The sequence below is a fragment of the Heterodontus francisci genome, chromosome 5, assembly GCF_036365525.1.
Source record: "Heterodontus francisci isolate sHetFra1 chromosome 5, sHetFra1.hap1, whole genome shotgun sequence".
Lineage (NCBI taxonomy): Eukaryota > Metazoa > Chordata > Chondrichthyes > Heterodontiformes > Heterodontidae > Heterodontus > Heterodontus francisci.
Window position 1 is genome coordinate 174,576,203 of NC_090375.1, and position 18,056 is coordinate 174,594,258.

Sequence of the window (18,056 nt, forward strand, 5' to 3'; positions counted from 1 at the left end):
AGTATAAATGGGTGGTTAATGGTCGGCACAGACTCGGTGGGCCGAAGGGCCTGTTTCAGTGCTGTATCTCTAAATCTAAAATCTGAAATACTGGATCAGCAGAAATTTCCTCCAATTAAATATTGCGAAGTCAGAAGCCACGGTCTTCAAACCCAGCCACAAACTCCATTCCCCAGTCACCAACTCCAACTCCATCCCTCTCCCTGGCCACTGTCTGAGGCTGAATTAGACAGTTTTCATCCTTGGCATCCTATATGACCCCGAGCTAAACTTCCGACATCATACCCTCTCCATCACCAAGAACACGCATTTCCACCTCTGTAACATCATCACGCGCCTCCACCCCACCTCAGTTCATCCGTCTGTGAACCTTCATCCATGTTTAGAGTCATTGAGTTATACAGCACAGAAACAGGCCCTTCGACCCAATATGCCTGCGCCGACCATCAAGCACCCATCCAATCTAATCCCATTTTCCTGCACTTGGGCCGTCGCCTTATATGCTATAGCGTTTCAAGTGCTCATCTAATACTTCTTAAATGTTGTGAGGGTTCCTGCCTCTACCAACCCTTCAGATTCCAACCATCCTCTGAGTAAAAAAAATTTTCCTCAACTCCCCTCTAAACCTCCTGCTCCTTACCTTTAATCTATGCCCCCTGGTTACTGACCCCGCCACTAAGAGAAAAAGTTTCTTCCTATCTATCCTATCAATGCCCCTCATAATTTTGTATACCTCAATCAGGTCCCCCTCTCAGCCTTCTCTGCTCCAAGGAAAACAATCCCAGCCTATCCTAAGTATGATCATCATGATGAGCATGATTATCTTTAGACTTGACTATTCCAATGCACTCCAGTCTGGCCTCCTACCGTGCACCGTCCTCAATGGGAACTCATCCCAAGTTCTGCTGCCAGCATCCTAACTCGCACTAAGTCCCGTTCACCCTTCAGCCCTGCACTCGTCGATCTAATTGGCTCTGGTCCAGCAATGCCTCGATTTTAAAATCCCTCCACGGCCTCACCCCTACCTACCTCTATAACCTCCCCTCGCCCTACAACCCTCCAATATGACCGCACTCTTCCAATTCTGGTCTCTTACACATCCCAGATTTTCTTCGCTCCGCCAGCGGCAGCCATACCATCAACTGTCGAGACTCTAAGCTCAGGAATTCCATTCTTAAACCTCCCTGCCTACATCTCTCTTTTTAAAACCTACCTCTTTGGCCAAGCTTTTGGTCACCAGATCTAATATTGCCTTCCTTTGCTTGGTATCAGATTTTGGTTGATAATGCTTCCATGAAGTGCCTTGGTACTTTTTATTACTTTAAAAAGGTGATGTATAAATGCAAATTGTTGTTGCTGATACCCGCCACTTGGATAAAGAAAAATCTTAAAATGGCCACAATTCTGAAATTATCAGGTCTTCAAGATTTAGTTACTGTTGAAGACTTACCTTAAATAGTGCAGGTCAGAGATTTCTTTCATACAGAGCCAACAGAACTCACAACCACATACTGCACAAGTCATATGATTACAGCTTCCATCATTCATTTTTATTATGTACGCTGCACATCGCGGGCAAGGTTTAATATCATCTGCTGCAAAAAAGAAACCATGACAAATCACATTAATAATTAGAAATAAAAAACTGTTAGGCACAATAGTACTGCAACAATATATTGTAGACTATATTAAACAATGTATAACCAGCTTTGCAAGTTCATAGTCAGACCAACTAAATGCACTTTTATTTTCATTTTTCTCTGATTTTCAGTATATAGTCATTCTTCTTATTTACAATGATTTGATTCCTGATGCATTATAGTCATTACTAAAAAAAAATTCAAAAAAGTGCTCCACAATGAAATGAAATACCTACACAATTTCAAAAAAATACCATATCAATAAGCTACTGCTCACCATCTCAGTGTCTTTATGGAGTACTTTCACTGTTTTATAGAAATAAAGCTTTTAGTTTTACATTTAAGTTTATCACCACATCATACACCAGCAAGCCAGAAGGTCTGAATATCCTGGGAATTAATTATAAAATAAATTAAAGCTACTATGGCATGAAAAGTACATACTGATCTACTGTGCCAAAGAAGAGTTTCCATGATTCATTTTGCATCATTTTATCTACAAAGGTCGAGTAGAGTTCAGTGTGCTGTGGTGTAAGTTCAGGTTCACAGCCTCTGCTGGGCGGGTGCGCTCCAAAAATTGTGAGGCTGAACTTAATGCCCATCCCACCTGCCAGTATTTTCTTTGGATTTTCACCTGGGCAACCCAAGCACCTGGTAAGAACCCGACATGTAATATGAAAACTAGGAGCCATAAATCCAAGAAGGAATTCAAGTGAAACTTCTTCAACCCAGAGTGGTTAGAAGGTGGAACTTGCTATTGCATGGGGTGATTGATACGAATAGTATAGATGCATTTAAGGGGAAGCTAGAGAGGGCGAGATGAAGCAGAGTGGGAGAAAGCCTCTGTGGACTATAAACACCAGCATGGACCAGTTGGATTGAATGGCCTGTTTCTGTGCTATGAATTGTACCAATGAACTGAGAATGCATCACACACATTCCTCCCACTGCTACAAGACATGGAATGGCCTCACCCAAGCAAGCTGTTGCAAAATCACCTACATTTCTGTTTGGATTTTTCTGGAGCCAGGAAGAGTATAAATGGTCCTTACAGTCCCATAAAAATCTTCTCATCCACCTCCCCTCCTTTGGCCCATTATGTCCAGGTCAGCTCTGTTGAACAGCCAATGGATTTTCCACGCACCAAATGACTGCTTACAGCTGGTCAATCAAATGGAATCAAGACCTGGGTCTTCACCAAGGACATTGGGTAGGTTGCGCAATGACACTGCCCGATGTCAACACCAAGAAACAATTGTTCCCATTGTTGATATATTTTGTTCTCCTAGATGCATACATATGCAAGAAAGGGTCCACCTGGTTGTAGCCCAGTTTGTATAAATGCATTCTGTGCAACATGGCAACATCTGGACTACAAGAGTGTTCTCTATCCAGCCTCTCACAAGGTTTCATGCAGTTTACAAGATAAACTGCACAAGGTTATTGAGGATCACACAGACATTATTTTGAGATTGCAGAATGGGATAATTTAGTAGAAAACAAAAGGTTTCATCTAAAGCACTAGTTTTCAAGTAGTCCTTTTCCCTGCCAGCAAGACTAAACATGTACAGGACTTCAAATCTGGAAATTTATAAACAAAACATGGCATGCATTTCTATAGGAGGAGATTCCATCAAGAAAATGGTTACCTGTGGAGCGTGATGGTAAAATCTGATTGACCAGGAGGCTGTTTATTTCAGGTAACCCCTTTCTTCCCGAAATCTCGTCCTGAACGTATCTACGAAGAGTCCAGTTTTCTGTACCTGCTGCACCAGATTCCTGACTGTAGCTGATTGATGAAGAGCGTATTGTTCTTAATCGTAAACTGTGCGCTCTCTGTTGACGTGCTGCATCACAAGTCTGATTTGGATGCCATATTTGCTTACAGTGGTAACAGAACTCAGTGCCACATCCTTCACGGGCACAAGTGAGTTTGGGACAGCTGGCACAGCCAAATGCTATCACTGCATAACTGCAAAAACAAAAATAAATTTGTCATCTGTATGAAAACAAATTCAGTCCTTAACACCCCTATATTGCACTGACATCAAATGCATGCATCCTGAAAGTTTCTCAGACTTCAGAAGTTAGAATCACTAAGCACCTTCATGCAAACACGGAGATCATTTTAACAGTAATCAAAATTACTACAAAGCAGCGCTGATCCAAACCCCAGCTCCCAAATTGAGCAATTATACCAGCACTACAAATTTGGGTCAGCCATAAATGCCCGCTCTGGTTCAATAATTTCAGTCGCTCCCAAAAAAAAGGTCTGAGCATCTTACTTTATGGGTATGGACTCACACTGCCCCACATTTACTCGCACAATAGTGCAACCCAAGGATTTATAACATTAGTGCACCATTGTGACTTGAACCAGATGTCCGTATCTTTCACACTTGTGCTTTTCCAATGTCTATGGAAGTAGACACAGCAAATAATTGGTGAAACAGGCCAGATGGATGAGCTGCATCAATTCACAGTTAGATGAACACACGGAATAGCCTTTATGATTAGATTCATTTATTTGCCAGTGTGAAATTTAAACTTGTATTTGCAGGGTTAAAAGCCCACAGCCATACAGAGAAGTTCTCCAAAGAAGAGCCCTAAATTCAGAAAACAAACAGGATGGACTGCAAAGTGCTTCATAAGATGCAAATTGCCAAGGAAAGCAGAAAATGGATTTTAAATGTTAATTGTTTAAAAGGCAGGTGTGACTGCATTTAATCACAGACTTCCTTGTCATTGTCAAAAATTGGAGCATTGGGTTTCACTGATCGTATATCTGAAACCTTTGAGAAAGGGACAGGGAGCACACTCATTGATTTGACTGCAGTCCTCTTTGAGGGTCAGCTTGGTAGCCAGGGGTCTCCAATTTCAGTATTAAAAAGGGTTCTTGTGCTTATTTCAAGCCTGCCTTCAGTTTTGCAGTCAAAAAAGCCTGTGTTTTAAAATTGCGCTGACCAGCAAAGAAGCAAGGTCAGTTTAGGGCTACGACATGCGCGAGTGCACGAGGACGAGAGGTAGGGACTGTGCTGAATAATGCAGCACTATATTTTCCATTAGTTGATGTACAGAGCAAGAATCACCTTGGTGTTGTATTGCTCAAAATACTCCCTGCAGATGAAACCCAAATGGTGAAAGGCCAAAATCTATAACCGTACTCCTGCGTGCTCTCCAGTTTAAATGTTTGCAGCAATGTCAGCAGGATTTTAGCAAAGCATGAAAATGTCACATGCCCACCCTTGCAAGCATTGCTAAAATCTTAGCGGCAACACAGAAAACCTTGGAATATTGAACAGCTTTCTGTTCCAAGGCTTCAAGTTGGTCACACTGGTGAGATTACTAGAAATACCCTCAAGGAGAACATTTAATTGGGATTAAATAACTAATGGATCCAGAAAAGCAACAGCTTGTATGCTGTAGGACTTAGCGTGCATCACTTGGGAAATACTTTGCCAGATTTGAAGAAACCAATGACATTCAGCCTGATGAAGTACTCAATTTTTATGTTGAGCGGCAGGAACCATCAATTATTGGAGCTACAAAATTGAGCAGCCCACTGGCTCAGTAAAACGGCACATTTTACTATGTTAAATCTATATTAATGCTAGTTGTTCTTGATGTTAAAACATTGCAAAAACAGTTAAAAAATTTGAGAGTTACAGAAGAATAGATATAAGGTGCACAAGACATTCTTTACTTCTTTCTTTAACTATGTTGAGGATTTACAGTACATTATTTTACCCACTGTTGTTTACCCAGAGAAAAGATTATACAACTTTTTCTGATGACTCGGGTGATTTATCCCTCATACATGCAAAGGAGTGAACTACCAATACAATTACTCAATTTTTGTCCCACTGATGGCTCTGAGTTTCTTCAGCGAGTCAATTATGTCTCCTAATTGTGCTGAATGAGTTGATCTAAGTTTGGATAGTGGTACAGTCACAATTAATTGACCCTCAGCACCTCCAATTAGAAAGAAGCAAAACTGACCATCATTCCCTCTCCTGATCTCAATTAGATCAACTACTAGCATTGGGAATTAGCCTCAGCTGTAATGCATTCACAATGGAATAGCCTCAGTCCTACTGTTGAGGCTCCCAATGAAATAAAGTCTAGTTGGGCAGATACCACCGACGCCTAGCACTCAAAGAACTGAACCTCACCATATGCATGGGCCAGGACTGGGTACAATACTGGGTGTTCTGCCCTATTCCGCACACACCTTTGAATCCAGATTTAAGTCCAAGTTTGAGATCACAGAGAGCAAATCTAGATTCAATAAGTTAGGCACATGCTTCAAGGAACCCTTAAAGAATTTAAATATTTAACTGTCAAAGTTCATACCATCCAAAAATTCCATATATTGATAATGTCAGTCAATAAAATGCAAACTAAAGTGTAAATCAAATTAAAATTTTATTTAAAGAACAACCGGCCCCCGCAACCCCACAAAACCAAATGAAGAAATGGGCTTAATCTTATTTTTAAGTGTTCAATTTAGGTCAGAGAAGGCATAAAATGAGAGAATTTTTCTTTAAGCTTCCTGAATCCTATGATTCATCATCATATAAAAGGGTCAAATATTTAGCCATGTAAAAATCACACTGTAATTTCTAAAAGCATTCCAGACATACAACCACAAAAGTATTAGCTGTTCCATTATTCCAACCTATAATTTAGAGACTTTAATTTCATACAAATGTGCTTTGAAATTCATAAAGATTGAAATATACCTCTGAGAAGTTAACATCTGTAATGCTTCAAGCCAACATTTCCATTACACATGCTTAATCATCAAGCTATTGACAGCTCATGTTCACAAACTCCTAACAATCTTAGCAAAAGTGAACAATTGCACCAACTGCAAATACTTAATGCCTGGCAGAACTTAACCTTGTAACATATGTGGCTCAAATCTAAGTGTGTAAATCTAATCCATCAAGCTTTTTATTGCACCCTATAAATAAAAATGAACAAGTAAAACTTTTAAAACCAGCTCTTTAAAAAAAAAATAGACTGATCTTTCAATGTAAAATAAATCTTAAAAGCTCAAGACATGAAATGGTCTAGTCGCTAATGGTAGGCAGACAGGATGAGTAATCTTCTTGTTTTATGAAATCAGACTAGTGGAATATTAGTCTGGAAAAGGGCGATGTAATTTAGTTAATTAAGGAGTCTATTCTCTCTACACACATCCTAAGGCTTTCTGATATCAAAGCTAGGTGTATCCTATGAAGAACAGTAACAATGAAATACAACAGAAAAAAGGTAATGTTTTTTCAGTAGGAACATTGCGAAAGGTTGCTTCGATCTGCAAGGTTTTTTTTGAGGTGGTGGGGGAAAGAGGGTACTGAACAATATTAGTATTTAGAAGATCATTTCAATTACTAAAGTGAATGCATGTATTAACAAAGTTGTGTTTCTAGTATAAAACTTGGTAAATAATTCAATTAAAAAAAGAATGAGAAGCAAATGCGTAACGAACATTTCCTAATTACAGTATAAAACTTACTCAATTGCTATAAAGCAAAAATGCACAATTTAGATTTTTTGTTTAGATTTAGATTTAGAGATACAGCACTGAAACAGGCCCTTCGGCCCACCGAGTCTGTGCTGACCATTAACCACCCATTTATACTAATCCTACACTAATCCCATATTCCTACCACATCCTCACCGGTCCCTATATTCCCCTACCACCTACCTATACTAGGGGCAATTGATAATGGCCAATTTACCTCTCAACCTGCAAGTCTTTTGGCTGTGGGAAGAAACCCACGCAGACACAGGGAGAACTTGCAAACTCCACACAGGCTGTACCCAGAATTGAACCCAGGTTGCTGGAGCTGTGAGGCTGCGGTGCTAACCACTGCGCCGCCCCAAAATTACATTTTGGTTGAGTCCACAATTGCCCATGGTCAACTATTCTTCAGCACAATAATATCATGACCACATCAAAGTTTGTTGAAGCACATTTCCATTGCTGGACTGGGGAACTCAATGGTGCCAGTGGTCAGTTTTCATATGTAAGGTGATTCTGAGTACCATTTGAAGAATCACAGCTGAGCTTTTCCCCACACATCTAGCAGAAATCAGTAATAGCAACCAGGAGCAAAAACCCACGCTGATTTTTCTCCATTTCCACCCACCCACTCAGTCAGTCTAACGCCCAGAACCACTCAACAGTTTCTTCACTGAATTCAATTAACTCAGCCAGCCCAGACAATGCAAATCAAGAACACAAGAAATAGGAGCAGACGTAGACCATACGGCCCATCAAGCCTGCTCCACCATTCAATATGATCATGGCTGATCTTGGACTTCAATTCCACTTTCCTGCCCACTCGCCATATCATTTGATTGCCTGCGAGTCCAAAATTCTATCTATCCCAGCCTTAAATGTATTCAATGATGGAGCATCCACAACCCTCTGGGTAGAGAATTCCAAAGATTCACAACCCTTTGAGTGAAGTAATTTCTCCTCATCTCAGTCCTGAACGATTGACCCCTTATCCTGAGTCCCCGTGTTCTAGATTCCCCGACCAGTGGGAACAATCTCTCAGCTTCTACCCTATCAAGCCCTTTCAGAATCTTTTATGTCTCAGTTAGATCGCCTCTCATTCTTCTAAACTCCAGAGAATATAGACCCAATTTACTCAGCCTCGCTCATAGGACCCTCATCCCAGGGACCAATTTAGTAAATCTTCGCTGCACTATCTCCAGTGCAAGTATATCCTTTCTTAAATGTGGAGCCCAAAACTCCACACAGTATTCCAGATGTGGTCTCACTAAAGCCCTGTACAATTTTCGTAAGACTTCTTTATTCCTGTACTCCAATCCTCTTGCAATAAAGGCCAACATGCCATTTGTCTTCCTAATAGCCTGCTGCAGCTACGTTAACTTTGTGCGTTCCTTGTACGAGTGTCCCCAAGTCTCTCTGAACACGAACGCTTACTATTTTCACACCTTTTAAAAAAATATTCTGCTTTTCTATTTTTACGACCAAAGTGAACAACTTCACACTTGCCTACATTATTCTCTATTTGCCATCTTGTTTCCCACTCACTTAACATGTCTATATCTCTTTGCAGTCTCTCTACATCCTCCCCGCAGCGAACCTTTCCACCGAGCTTTGTATCATCAGCAAACTTAGATACATTAGTCTGTCTCTTCATCCAAGTCATTAATAGAGTGTAAATAGCTGAGGCCCCAGCACTGATCCTTGTGGCACCCCACGATTCACTATATCATGTAGTGCATTTATTTACCAAATACTTGGGAAAGGATCAAGAAACACAAAGGATTTAGCAGCATGGGAAGTGGCTCAGTCCCAATTTTTTGGAAAGATGGAAAGACAGACTTGCATTTGTAAAGCACTTTTCACAGCCACTGGATGTCTCAAAGCACTTTACAGTCAATGAAGTACTTTTGAAGTGTAGCCACTGTTGTAAATATAGGAATAGGAAAATGTCTTAAATACAGTACTGGGTACAAGTGTGTTTTGCCCAAAAACAGTTCCCTCCTGATGACGATGTGGGAATATCTTTAATCACTTCCACATCAGTGGAAGCATGCTAAGCATTTGCAAGGTGTTGGTATATTATACAATTGTTCAGAGATAATCTGCTGCCAATCCTTGCTGTAAATGCATCCTAAACATGATACCTTCATAAGCAAATCTGCTTTGAAACATGTAACATATGGTGACATTATAAGCCTCCTAGGATCATAGGAAATAGGAGTAGGAGTAGGCAATTCGGCCCGTCAAGCTGCACCGCCAAACAGATCATGGCTGATCATCTACTTCTGCGCCATTTTTCCCCACTATCCCCATATCCCTTGATGTCATTAGTATCCAGAAATCTATCGAATTCTGTCTTGAACATGCTCAATGATTGAGCTTCCACAGCCCTCTGGGATAAAGAATTCCAAAGATTCACCACCCTCTGAGTAAAGAAATTCCTCCTCCTCTCAGTCTTAAATGGCCTGCCCCTTATTATGAGATTGTATGCCCTGGTTCTAGACTCACCAACCAGAGGAAACATCCTCTCCACATCTACCCTGTCACGCCCTGTAAGAATTCTGTAAGTTTCAATGAGATCACCTCTCATTCTTCAAAACGCTAGAGAATACAGACGCAGTTTCCACAATCTCTCCTCATAAGACAATCCTGCCATCCCAGGGATTAGTTTGGTGAACCTCTGTTGCACTCTCTCGATGGCAAGTATATCCTTCCAGAGACAAGACCAAAACTGTACACAATACTCCAGGTGTGGTCTCACCAAAGCTCTATACATTTGCAGCAATCTTTACTCCTGTACTCAAATCCCCTTACCATGAAGGCCAACATACCATTTGTCATAGAGCCATAGAGTTATACAGCACAGAAACAGGCCCTTCAGCCCCTCGTGTCTGTGCCAGCCATCAAGCACCCTAACTATTCTAATCCCATTTTCCAGCACTTGGCCTTCCTAATTGCTTGCTGCACCTGCATTCTAGCTTTTAGTGACTCATGAACAAGGACACCCGTGTCTCTTTGGACATCAACACTTCCCAACCTCTCACCATTTAAGAAATACTCTGCCTTTCTGTTTTTTCTACCAAAGTGGATCATTTCACTCCTTGTACTATAGCCTGGTTTATTTCAAAATTTAATCTAGAACACTCCTTTAAAGTTTTCTATATCAGTTCCTGTATAGCGGGAAATTGGCACTTATTAATAAAAGGAATACAGTAAATTGGTGAGCAGTGAAAAAAAAAAAAATCACACTTTCATAGAATTGTTATAGCACAGAAAAAGGTTATTCGGCTTTTCATGTCTGTGCTGGCTCTCTGCAAGAGCAACTCAGCTAGTCCCAATCCCCTGCCCTTTCCCCGCTGCAAATTTTTTCTCTTCTGAAAGCCACGATTAAATCTGCCTCCACCACACTCTCAGGCAGTGCATTCCAGATCCTAACCACTCACTGTCTCGCGTGATCGAACGCCTACTTGATTATCTCCCCAGTCCTGTTCCTAAAACCTTCTGTCTCAATTCTAAAATTCTCATCCTGGATTTCAAATTGCTCCATGGTTTAAGCCCTTCTCTTCCAGCCCTACAGCCATCTGAGATCTCTGCACTCCTCTAATTCATGTACTAATTACAATTGAATTAAATTTCTCAGATGAAAAAAGCTCCACCTTACAAGAGAATCCTTTCTCATGGAGACAGATCTGTGGCAAGAGTCGCTTGGCTACTGATCAAGAATGCTGTTTAATAAAAATTCGGAACAGTCACAACTAAACTACGCACACAAAGCTGAAGGGTCAGCCAAAATCAGAGACCGAGTTACCATGTATAAGATTTTAGCTAAAACTAATTACTTTTAAAGTATGTTTTACTTTGTAATGGTCTCATTTAAGTACTTAAGTAATTGCCCCTATTTCTAAGTTAATTAAAAAATTTACTCATTTGTTTGTATAGTGTATTAGTTTTGTACTTGTAGTTTTGATGTAGGCACAAGTGAAAATGTTACAAGTCTTTTTGATAAAAAGTAGGGTAACTAACTGAAATTTTATTGACTTCAGATCTTACTGCACAATTGCAACAATCAGGAATGCAATCTTCATTTTTTTTTCCTAAGGCAGCATTTTTCAAAGCAAGGAGCAGCTAAAGGTGCCGGGGCAGTAGCTGAAAGATGAAATATCACTATTTAATATCTAATCTTGGAAACCCCTAACACAGTAGAATTGCCACTGCCTAGGCTACTACAAAGGCTCTTTAAAGTATTAGAGAGAGAAAAAAGCTTTTCTCCTAGTCTTAAAATCAGACCATGTACTTTTTCCCCATGAACACTAAAGGAAAACATCATCTTGGGTTCTCACTAAATTATTTTATTAAGGGAGACAGGCAGAGAGTTACCATTTTCACATTTGGCCAGTCAGACATATAGTGTGCCTCTTTCAGCATTCTTGAACAAGTTGTGCAAATAACTTGTCAATGTGTCTTTTTAAACTGCCAATTTTCTTCCATCCCTGAACACACCAACTCCTTGCTAGGGTAAGGTATCTCAGGCACTGAGTATCTTTGATGTTACTGAAGCAACTTTGACAGTCATCAAACTATTTGACAGGCAGGACATTAATTTGGAACATACAAACATATGAACATATGAATTAGGAGTAGGCCACTCGAGCCTGCTCCGCCATTCAGTAAGGTCATGGCTGCACTGATTCCCATCTACCCCCGATAACCTTCCACCCCCTTGGAGCCCAATTCTATCCTCATCTAATGTTTAAAAACACACATTTCCAGAAGCCAATGCTAAATAGTGATCAGGAGCAGAAATCATGACTAATCTTCCTCCACCGCAAGTGGGAAACATAGCCAATATTCCTCCAACTTAACCAGGAGCCCTGCAGCTGCACAGGTCAGGGATCAATCAATTGGCAGACAACCAAACGAGTGACCTTAATCTCTGCAATCAGCTGATTCACTAAATTACTTGATGAGCATATCAGGGGAGTACTGTCCAGAACCAAGGACAATTACCATAAAAAGGTCCCAAGCAGATTGGAAAATAGCAAATGTACCTCTATTCAAGAAAGGAGGGAGACAGAAAGCAGAAAACTATAGGCCAGTTAGTCAAACATCTGTCATAGGGAAAATTATAGAATCTATTATTAAGGAGGTCTATAGCAGGATACTTAGAAAATCATAATGGGATCAGACAGGGTCAACAGGTTTTGTGAAAGGGAAATAGTGTTTAACTGAAGGCTGCGTTTGCTGATAATGCCACCACTAGGTGGCGCTGCAATGGCACATGCACAAATGCAGCCTATGCCACTAAAACGTCACAGTGTGCGACGTCAGGCAGCTGCCAGGATTAAAGATGGCGCTGCTCAAATAATCACACAATGGCAACCTAAACTCATGGCAGCACACAATGGCCGGAGGGGAGGAGGGGAGAGGGGGGGAAGAGGAGCGCATATCCACCACCAGCAGGGTCTTCGGCTGCACTCTACCCGCTCCCCAGACCCCTGCTCTCTCCGGCCTGGATCCCCCCACCAATTGCCCGCATTGCGATGACATCATCTACACATGCGCCAACCCATATGCCCGCATTATGCGATGACATCATTTGCACATGTGCCAACCAATCGTGGCATGCGCAGATTGGCGCAGTTGGATGACGTAAGCTACCGGCTGTGTTGTTAGTAATCACTTTAACAACTAAATTATTAGAGTTCTTTGAGGAAGTAACAAACAAGGTGGAAAAGGGAAAACTTGGTTCCAAAAGACATTCGGTAATGGTGTCAGATCAAAGGTTACTACACCCGATGATGTAGGGGGAAACATATTATCATAGAGTCATACAGCACAGGAACAGGCCCTTTAGCCCATCGTGTCCGTGCCTGCCATCAAGCACCTATCTATTCTAATCCCATTTTCCAGCACTTCGTCCGTAGCCTTGTATGCTATGGCATTTCAAGTGCTCATCTAAATACTCCTTAAATGTTGCGAGGGTTCCTGCCTCTACCACCCCTTCAGGCAGTGTGTTCCAGATTCCAATGACCCGCTGGGTGAAAATTTTTTTCCTCAAATCCCCTCTAAGCCTCCTGCCCCTTACTGTAAATCTATGCCCCCGGTCATTGACACCTCCGCTAAGGGAAAAATTTCTTCCTATCAATGCCCCTCATAATTTTGTATACCTCAATCAGGTCCCCCCTCAGCCTTCTCTGCTCTAAGGAAAAGAACCCTAGCCCACCCAGTCTCTCTTCATAGCTGAAATGCTCCAAGCAACATCCTCCCAAAATGCATCACCTCACACTTCTCAGGATTAAATTCCATTTTCCACTGCTCTGCCCATCTTACCAGCCCATCTATATCATCCTGTAATCTAAGGCTTTCCTCCTCACTATCTACGACACCATTTCGTGTCATCTGCAAACTTATTGATCATACCTCCTATATGCACATCTAAATCATTAATACAGGCTTCCAATCGCAGATACAACCCTTGACCATCACCCTCTGCCTCCTGCCACTAAGCCAATTTTGGATCCCATGGGCTCTTACCTTCAACCAATCTCTCATGCGGGACTTTATCAAAAGCCTTACTAAAGTCCAGGTAGACTACATCAACTGCTTTACCCTCATCTACACATCTAGTCACCTCCTCGAAAAATCCAATCAAGTTTGTTGGACATGATCTTCCCGACAAAAGCCAAGCTGACTATTCTTGATTAATCCCCGTCTCTCCAGGTGGAGATTAATCCTGTCCCTCAGAATTTTTTCCAGACAGTTTCCCTACCACTGATGTTAGACTCAATGGCCTGTAATTACCTGGTTTATCCCCGCTACCCTTCTTGAATAATGGTACTACATTCGCTATCCTCCTGTCCTCTGGCACCTCTCCTGTGGCCAGAGAGCATTTGAAAATTTCTGTCAGAGCCCCTGCAATCTCCTCCCTTGCCTCACATAACAGCCTGGGATACATCTAATCTGGGCCTGGGGATTTATCCACTTTTAAGCCTGCTAAAACTGCAAATACCTCCTCCCTTTCAATGCTAATTTGTTCGAGTATATCTCAATCCCCCTCCCTGATCTCTACACCTACATCGTCCTTCTCCATAATGAACATGAATGAAAAGTAATCATTTAAAACGTCACCTACGTCCTCCGGCTCCACACACAGATTGCCACTTTGGTCCCTAATGGATCCTACTCTTTCCCTGGTTATCCTCTTGCCCTTAATATACTTATAAAACACCTTGGGATTTTCCTTTATCTTTCCCACCAGTGTTTTTTCATGCCCTCTCTTCGCTCTCAATTACTTTTTTAAGTACCCGCCTACACTTTCCATATTCCTCGAGAGCATGGATAAAGGACTGGTTAGCTAACAGGAAGCAGAAAGTAGGGATAAGTGGGTCTTTTTCAGGTTGGCAAGCTGTAACTAGTGGAGTGCCACAGGGATCAGTGCTGGGGCTCAACTATTTACAATCTAGATCAGTAACTTGGATGAAGGGACCGAATACATGATAGCTAAATTTGCCGATGACACCAAGATAAGAAGGAAAGCAAGTTGTCAAGAGAAGGTAAAGACTCTGCAAAGAGATATAAATAGGTTATGTGAGTGAGCGAAAATTTGGCAGATGGAGTATAATGTGGGAAAATGTGATTGTCCACTTTGGCAGGAAGAATAGAAAAAGTAGTATATTATTTAAATGGAGATTGCAGAACTCGGTGGTACAGAGGGACCTGGGTGTCCCGGTACATGAATCACAAAACGTGAGTATGCAGGTACAGCAAGTGATTAAGGCGCCAAATGGAATGTTGGCATTTATCACAAGCGGAATCAAGTATAAAAGTATGGAAGCTTTGCTACAGCTGTTCAGGGCCTTGGTAAGACTACATCTGGAGTATTGAGTACAGTTTTGGTCTCCATATTTGAAAAAGGATATAATTGCATTAGCAGTTCATAAAAGGCTCCCTCGACTCATTCTGGGGATGAAGGGCTTATCTTATGAAGAAAGGTTGAATAGGTTGGGCCTATACCCGTCGGAGTTTCGAAGAATGAGAGGTGATCTTATTGAAACATATAAGATCCTGAAGGTGAAATCCTGAGGGGTCTTGATAAGAGTGGATATCAGGAGATGTTTCCTCTTGTGGGGAGACTAGAACGAGAGGACACATCCCTTTTAAGATGAAGAGAATTTTTTTCTCTGAGGGTCGTTAGTCTGTGAAATTCTCTTTCCCAGAAAGCAGTGGAAGGCTGGGACATTGAATTTATTCATGCCTGAGTTAGATAAAATTTTGATAGCCAAAGGAGTCAAAGGTTATGGGGGGCAGACAGGAAAGTGGAGTTAAGGCCAAAACTAGATCAGCCACGCTTTTAACAAATGGCAGAGCAGGCTCAAAAGGATCAAATGGCCTACTCTTGCTCCTAACTCCTAAACTCTGTGGCACAAGTTACACAGCTAACAGGCAACTTATGACCAGAAAACCTCAGGTTCAATTCACCTACTGGCCGAAGTGACCTTTTACCAATGGCTAAAGTTACAATTGCTGGCTTTTAAATTATACAAATAGTTCTAAATTGCAAACAGCTAAGTGTTTAAGTGGAACATAAATCAACCTAGATAAAACTTGAGAAAATATTTGTTCAAAATGGAATTATAAATTCAAGTGGACTAAAGATAATTTTTCAAGAGTTTCAATCAAGTGCTGAATGGTTGAGTCAGAAAATTGCAGTGTGAACAGGATGTTTGACTAGAGGCTACCAGTTATCAGTATTTGGTGTTTGTGATGTTACATAACCTTCCAGCTGATTCACATGAAAGGGCAAATCGTAGAGAAAAATTAGACTGCCCTAATAAGAATGTTTACGATAGCATTCGAAGATAAAATCTATTGGGACAGCAGGTAATACGTATTAGTACATAACTGCAAAAAATAGTGCTTTACTGTGTTGACAGAATGTATTTAATAACCCAATGGCAGCAATATTTTGAAACACCAGGAAGTAAAGGAAGAACCCATGTGTTCCCTCATCTCCTCCCCTTTCCCCTCTGTGACAACTATTACATCCAATGTGATCTTTCCTTACCCACAATCTGGAGCAGGACACCATCGGCAGTCTGGATCTGCCACCAGCCATCGGCGCAGCATAAACTCCTCATACTTCTCCATCAGCAAATCATCATTTAAAATCAATTGGATGTCATGGGGATTGAATCTCTCAGTACACTCTGGGCAGCTGATATTAACCCTACTTTCGGAGATCTCTATCCGCAAGTACTGCCGCAAGCAGTCTGCGCACGACCTGTGGTGGCAAGTCATAATGTCTGGGAATTTGTCCCTGGAGAGACGCAAAAGGCACAGAGGGCATTCAAGAAAGTCTCCATTTTGTTTGTCATTAGATGCACTTCCACTTTCAGAAGAGGTTGACAATATGGAGTTCTTATCATTACATAGTTCTGAATGAATGCTTTCAATACTTGCAATTCCATCAACTCCTCCATTTAAGTCCCTGGACTTTCGTTTTGACTCTTTTCTCCTTCGAAACAGAGACCCGAGTGAAATGCGACGTTTCTTTGGTGGCTTTTTAACAGAAGGTAAACTGACTGAGGAAGCAGAGGACTGCAGATCACGGTCTGATCCTATTTGCTGATTGCGATGCAAACTCATTTTTCTTGCATCCCTCTTTCAGAGGTTCCAGTCCTGGAAATTTGCTACAAAGTAATGTTCTTCCAAGTGCTAATTCATGTTCTATAACGTTCATTCAACAAATGGGTGATCACAAGACAGTTTACTGGGGGGAAAAAAACGTTCCTGGAATTTCTGTAAAAGAAAAGAACAGGAAACTGGTAAATCTTTCAATCATACCCTTGCTGTAAATGATATTAGACATTTTGTGCACCAGTATAAATCACTTCTGGCACAGCTGGTCACTGCTAATTTTTGTTTTTACATGCTTTTAAAGAACATTCACGAAAATATGGGGGGTGCATCTTCAATGTGTGTTATGAGGCTAACAAACACGATTTTAAAGGGTAGAAAACAAACAGGAAAAGGAAAGTATGCAACAGAACCACATTTTTTAATCATGACAATTTCCTGCTCAGAATGACACTTTATGTAAGCTTTAGATAGAATAGGCAGTTGCAATTTGTTTCTTTTATTAAAAATGAGAACTAAAATATCTGAAGCAGTAACTGTAATGCAGGCAAAACAAAATAATAAATTACCACAGAACCAGTAACTGTCAAGAGTGTTTGTTGAAAACATAAATGCAACAGTTGAACCGAAAGTTTCTTAAACACAATAAGCTTCCTGCACTAGCAGAATGCACCAGCACAAAAAATTTGGAACATATTCACTATTCCATTGGGCTAGCAGTATAGGTCATTGCCGGATCTATTTTTAATCTAACAGACAAACTTTACCGTTGCAGAATTCAAAATTAGTGAACTAAACATTTTTCACATTCGCAAGACAATATTGTAGTCTAGCCAAAATAGTGGTAATATTTACAGAAAAACTAACAAAATTTGTTACTCAAGTTTATCTTAAAAGTATATATTTAGAAGACTTTCTCACCATAAACCTGACTTCTTGGGCACTATTTATTTCAGGGCCAAGAAACTCCAGAAATAACAAAGGAAAACAGTTAGAAAATCTCAATGTAAAAAGAACACATTTGTGTATGTCCAGTCACCAATATGAATCAGTACTACTGAGAGGCAGGAGGCGGTATTGGAGTTTATATCAGCTACTTGATGAGCCAAACTTAACATCCCTGGTGCTCTTTTCTCACTTCACACCTAATCACAGGTGATTCATCTGTACGTTCAGATGACAGAACAGCCTCGCCTGAGGTTAAACACTATGGCCCGGATCTTGCAGTTGTAATGACAAGAGAACCATCA

At 41.0% G+C, this 18,056-nt stretch overlaps 1 protein-coding gene across 1 annotated transcript in view; it reads right to left on the minus strand.

Moving 5' to 3' along the window:
• Positions 1 to 18,056, minus strand: part of rnf19a (ring finger protein 19A, RBR E3 ubiquitin protein ligase) — a 247,116-nt gene that overhangs the window by 39,604 nt on the left and 189,456 nt on the right. The window contains 4 exon segments of the mRNA XM_068032374.1: positions 1,451 to 1,595; positions 3,290 to 3,612; positions 16,235 to 16,824; positions 16,827 to 16,939. Of these exon segments, the coding sequence (XP_067888475.1) occupies positions 1,451 to 1,595; positions 3,290 to 3,612; positions 16,235 to 16,824; positions 16,827 to 16,939 (1,171 nt within the window).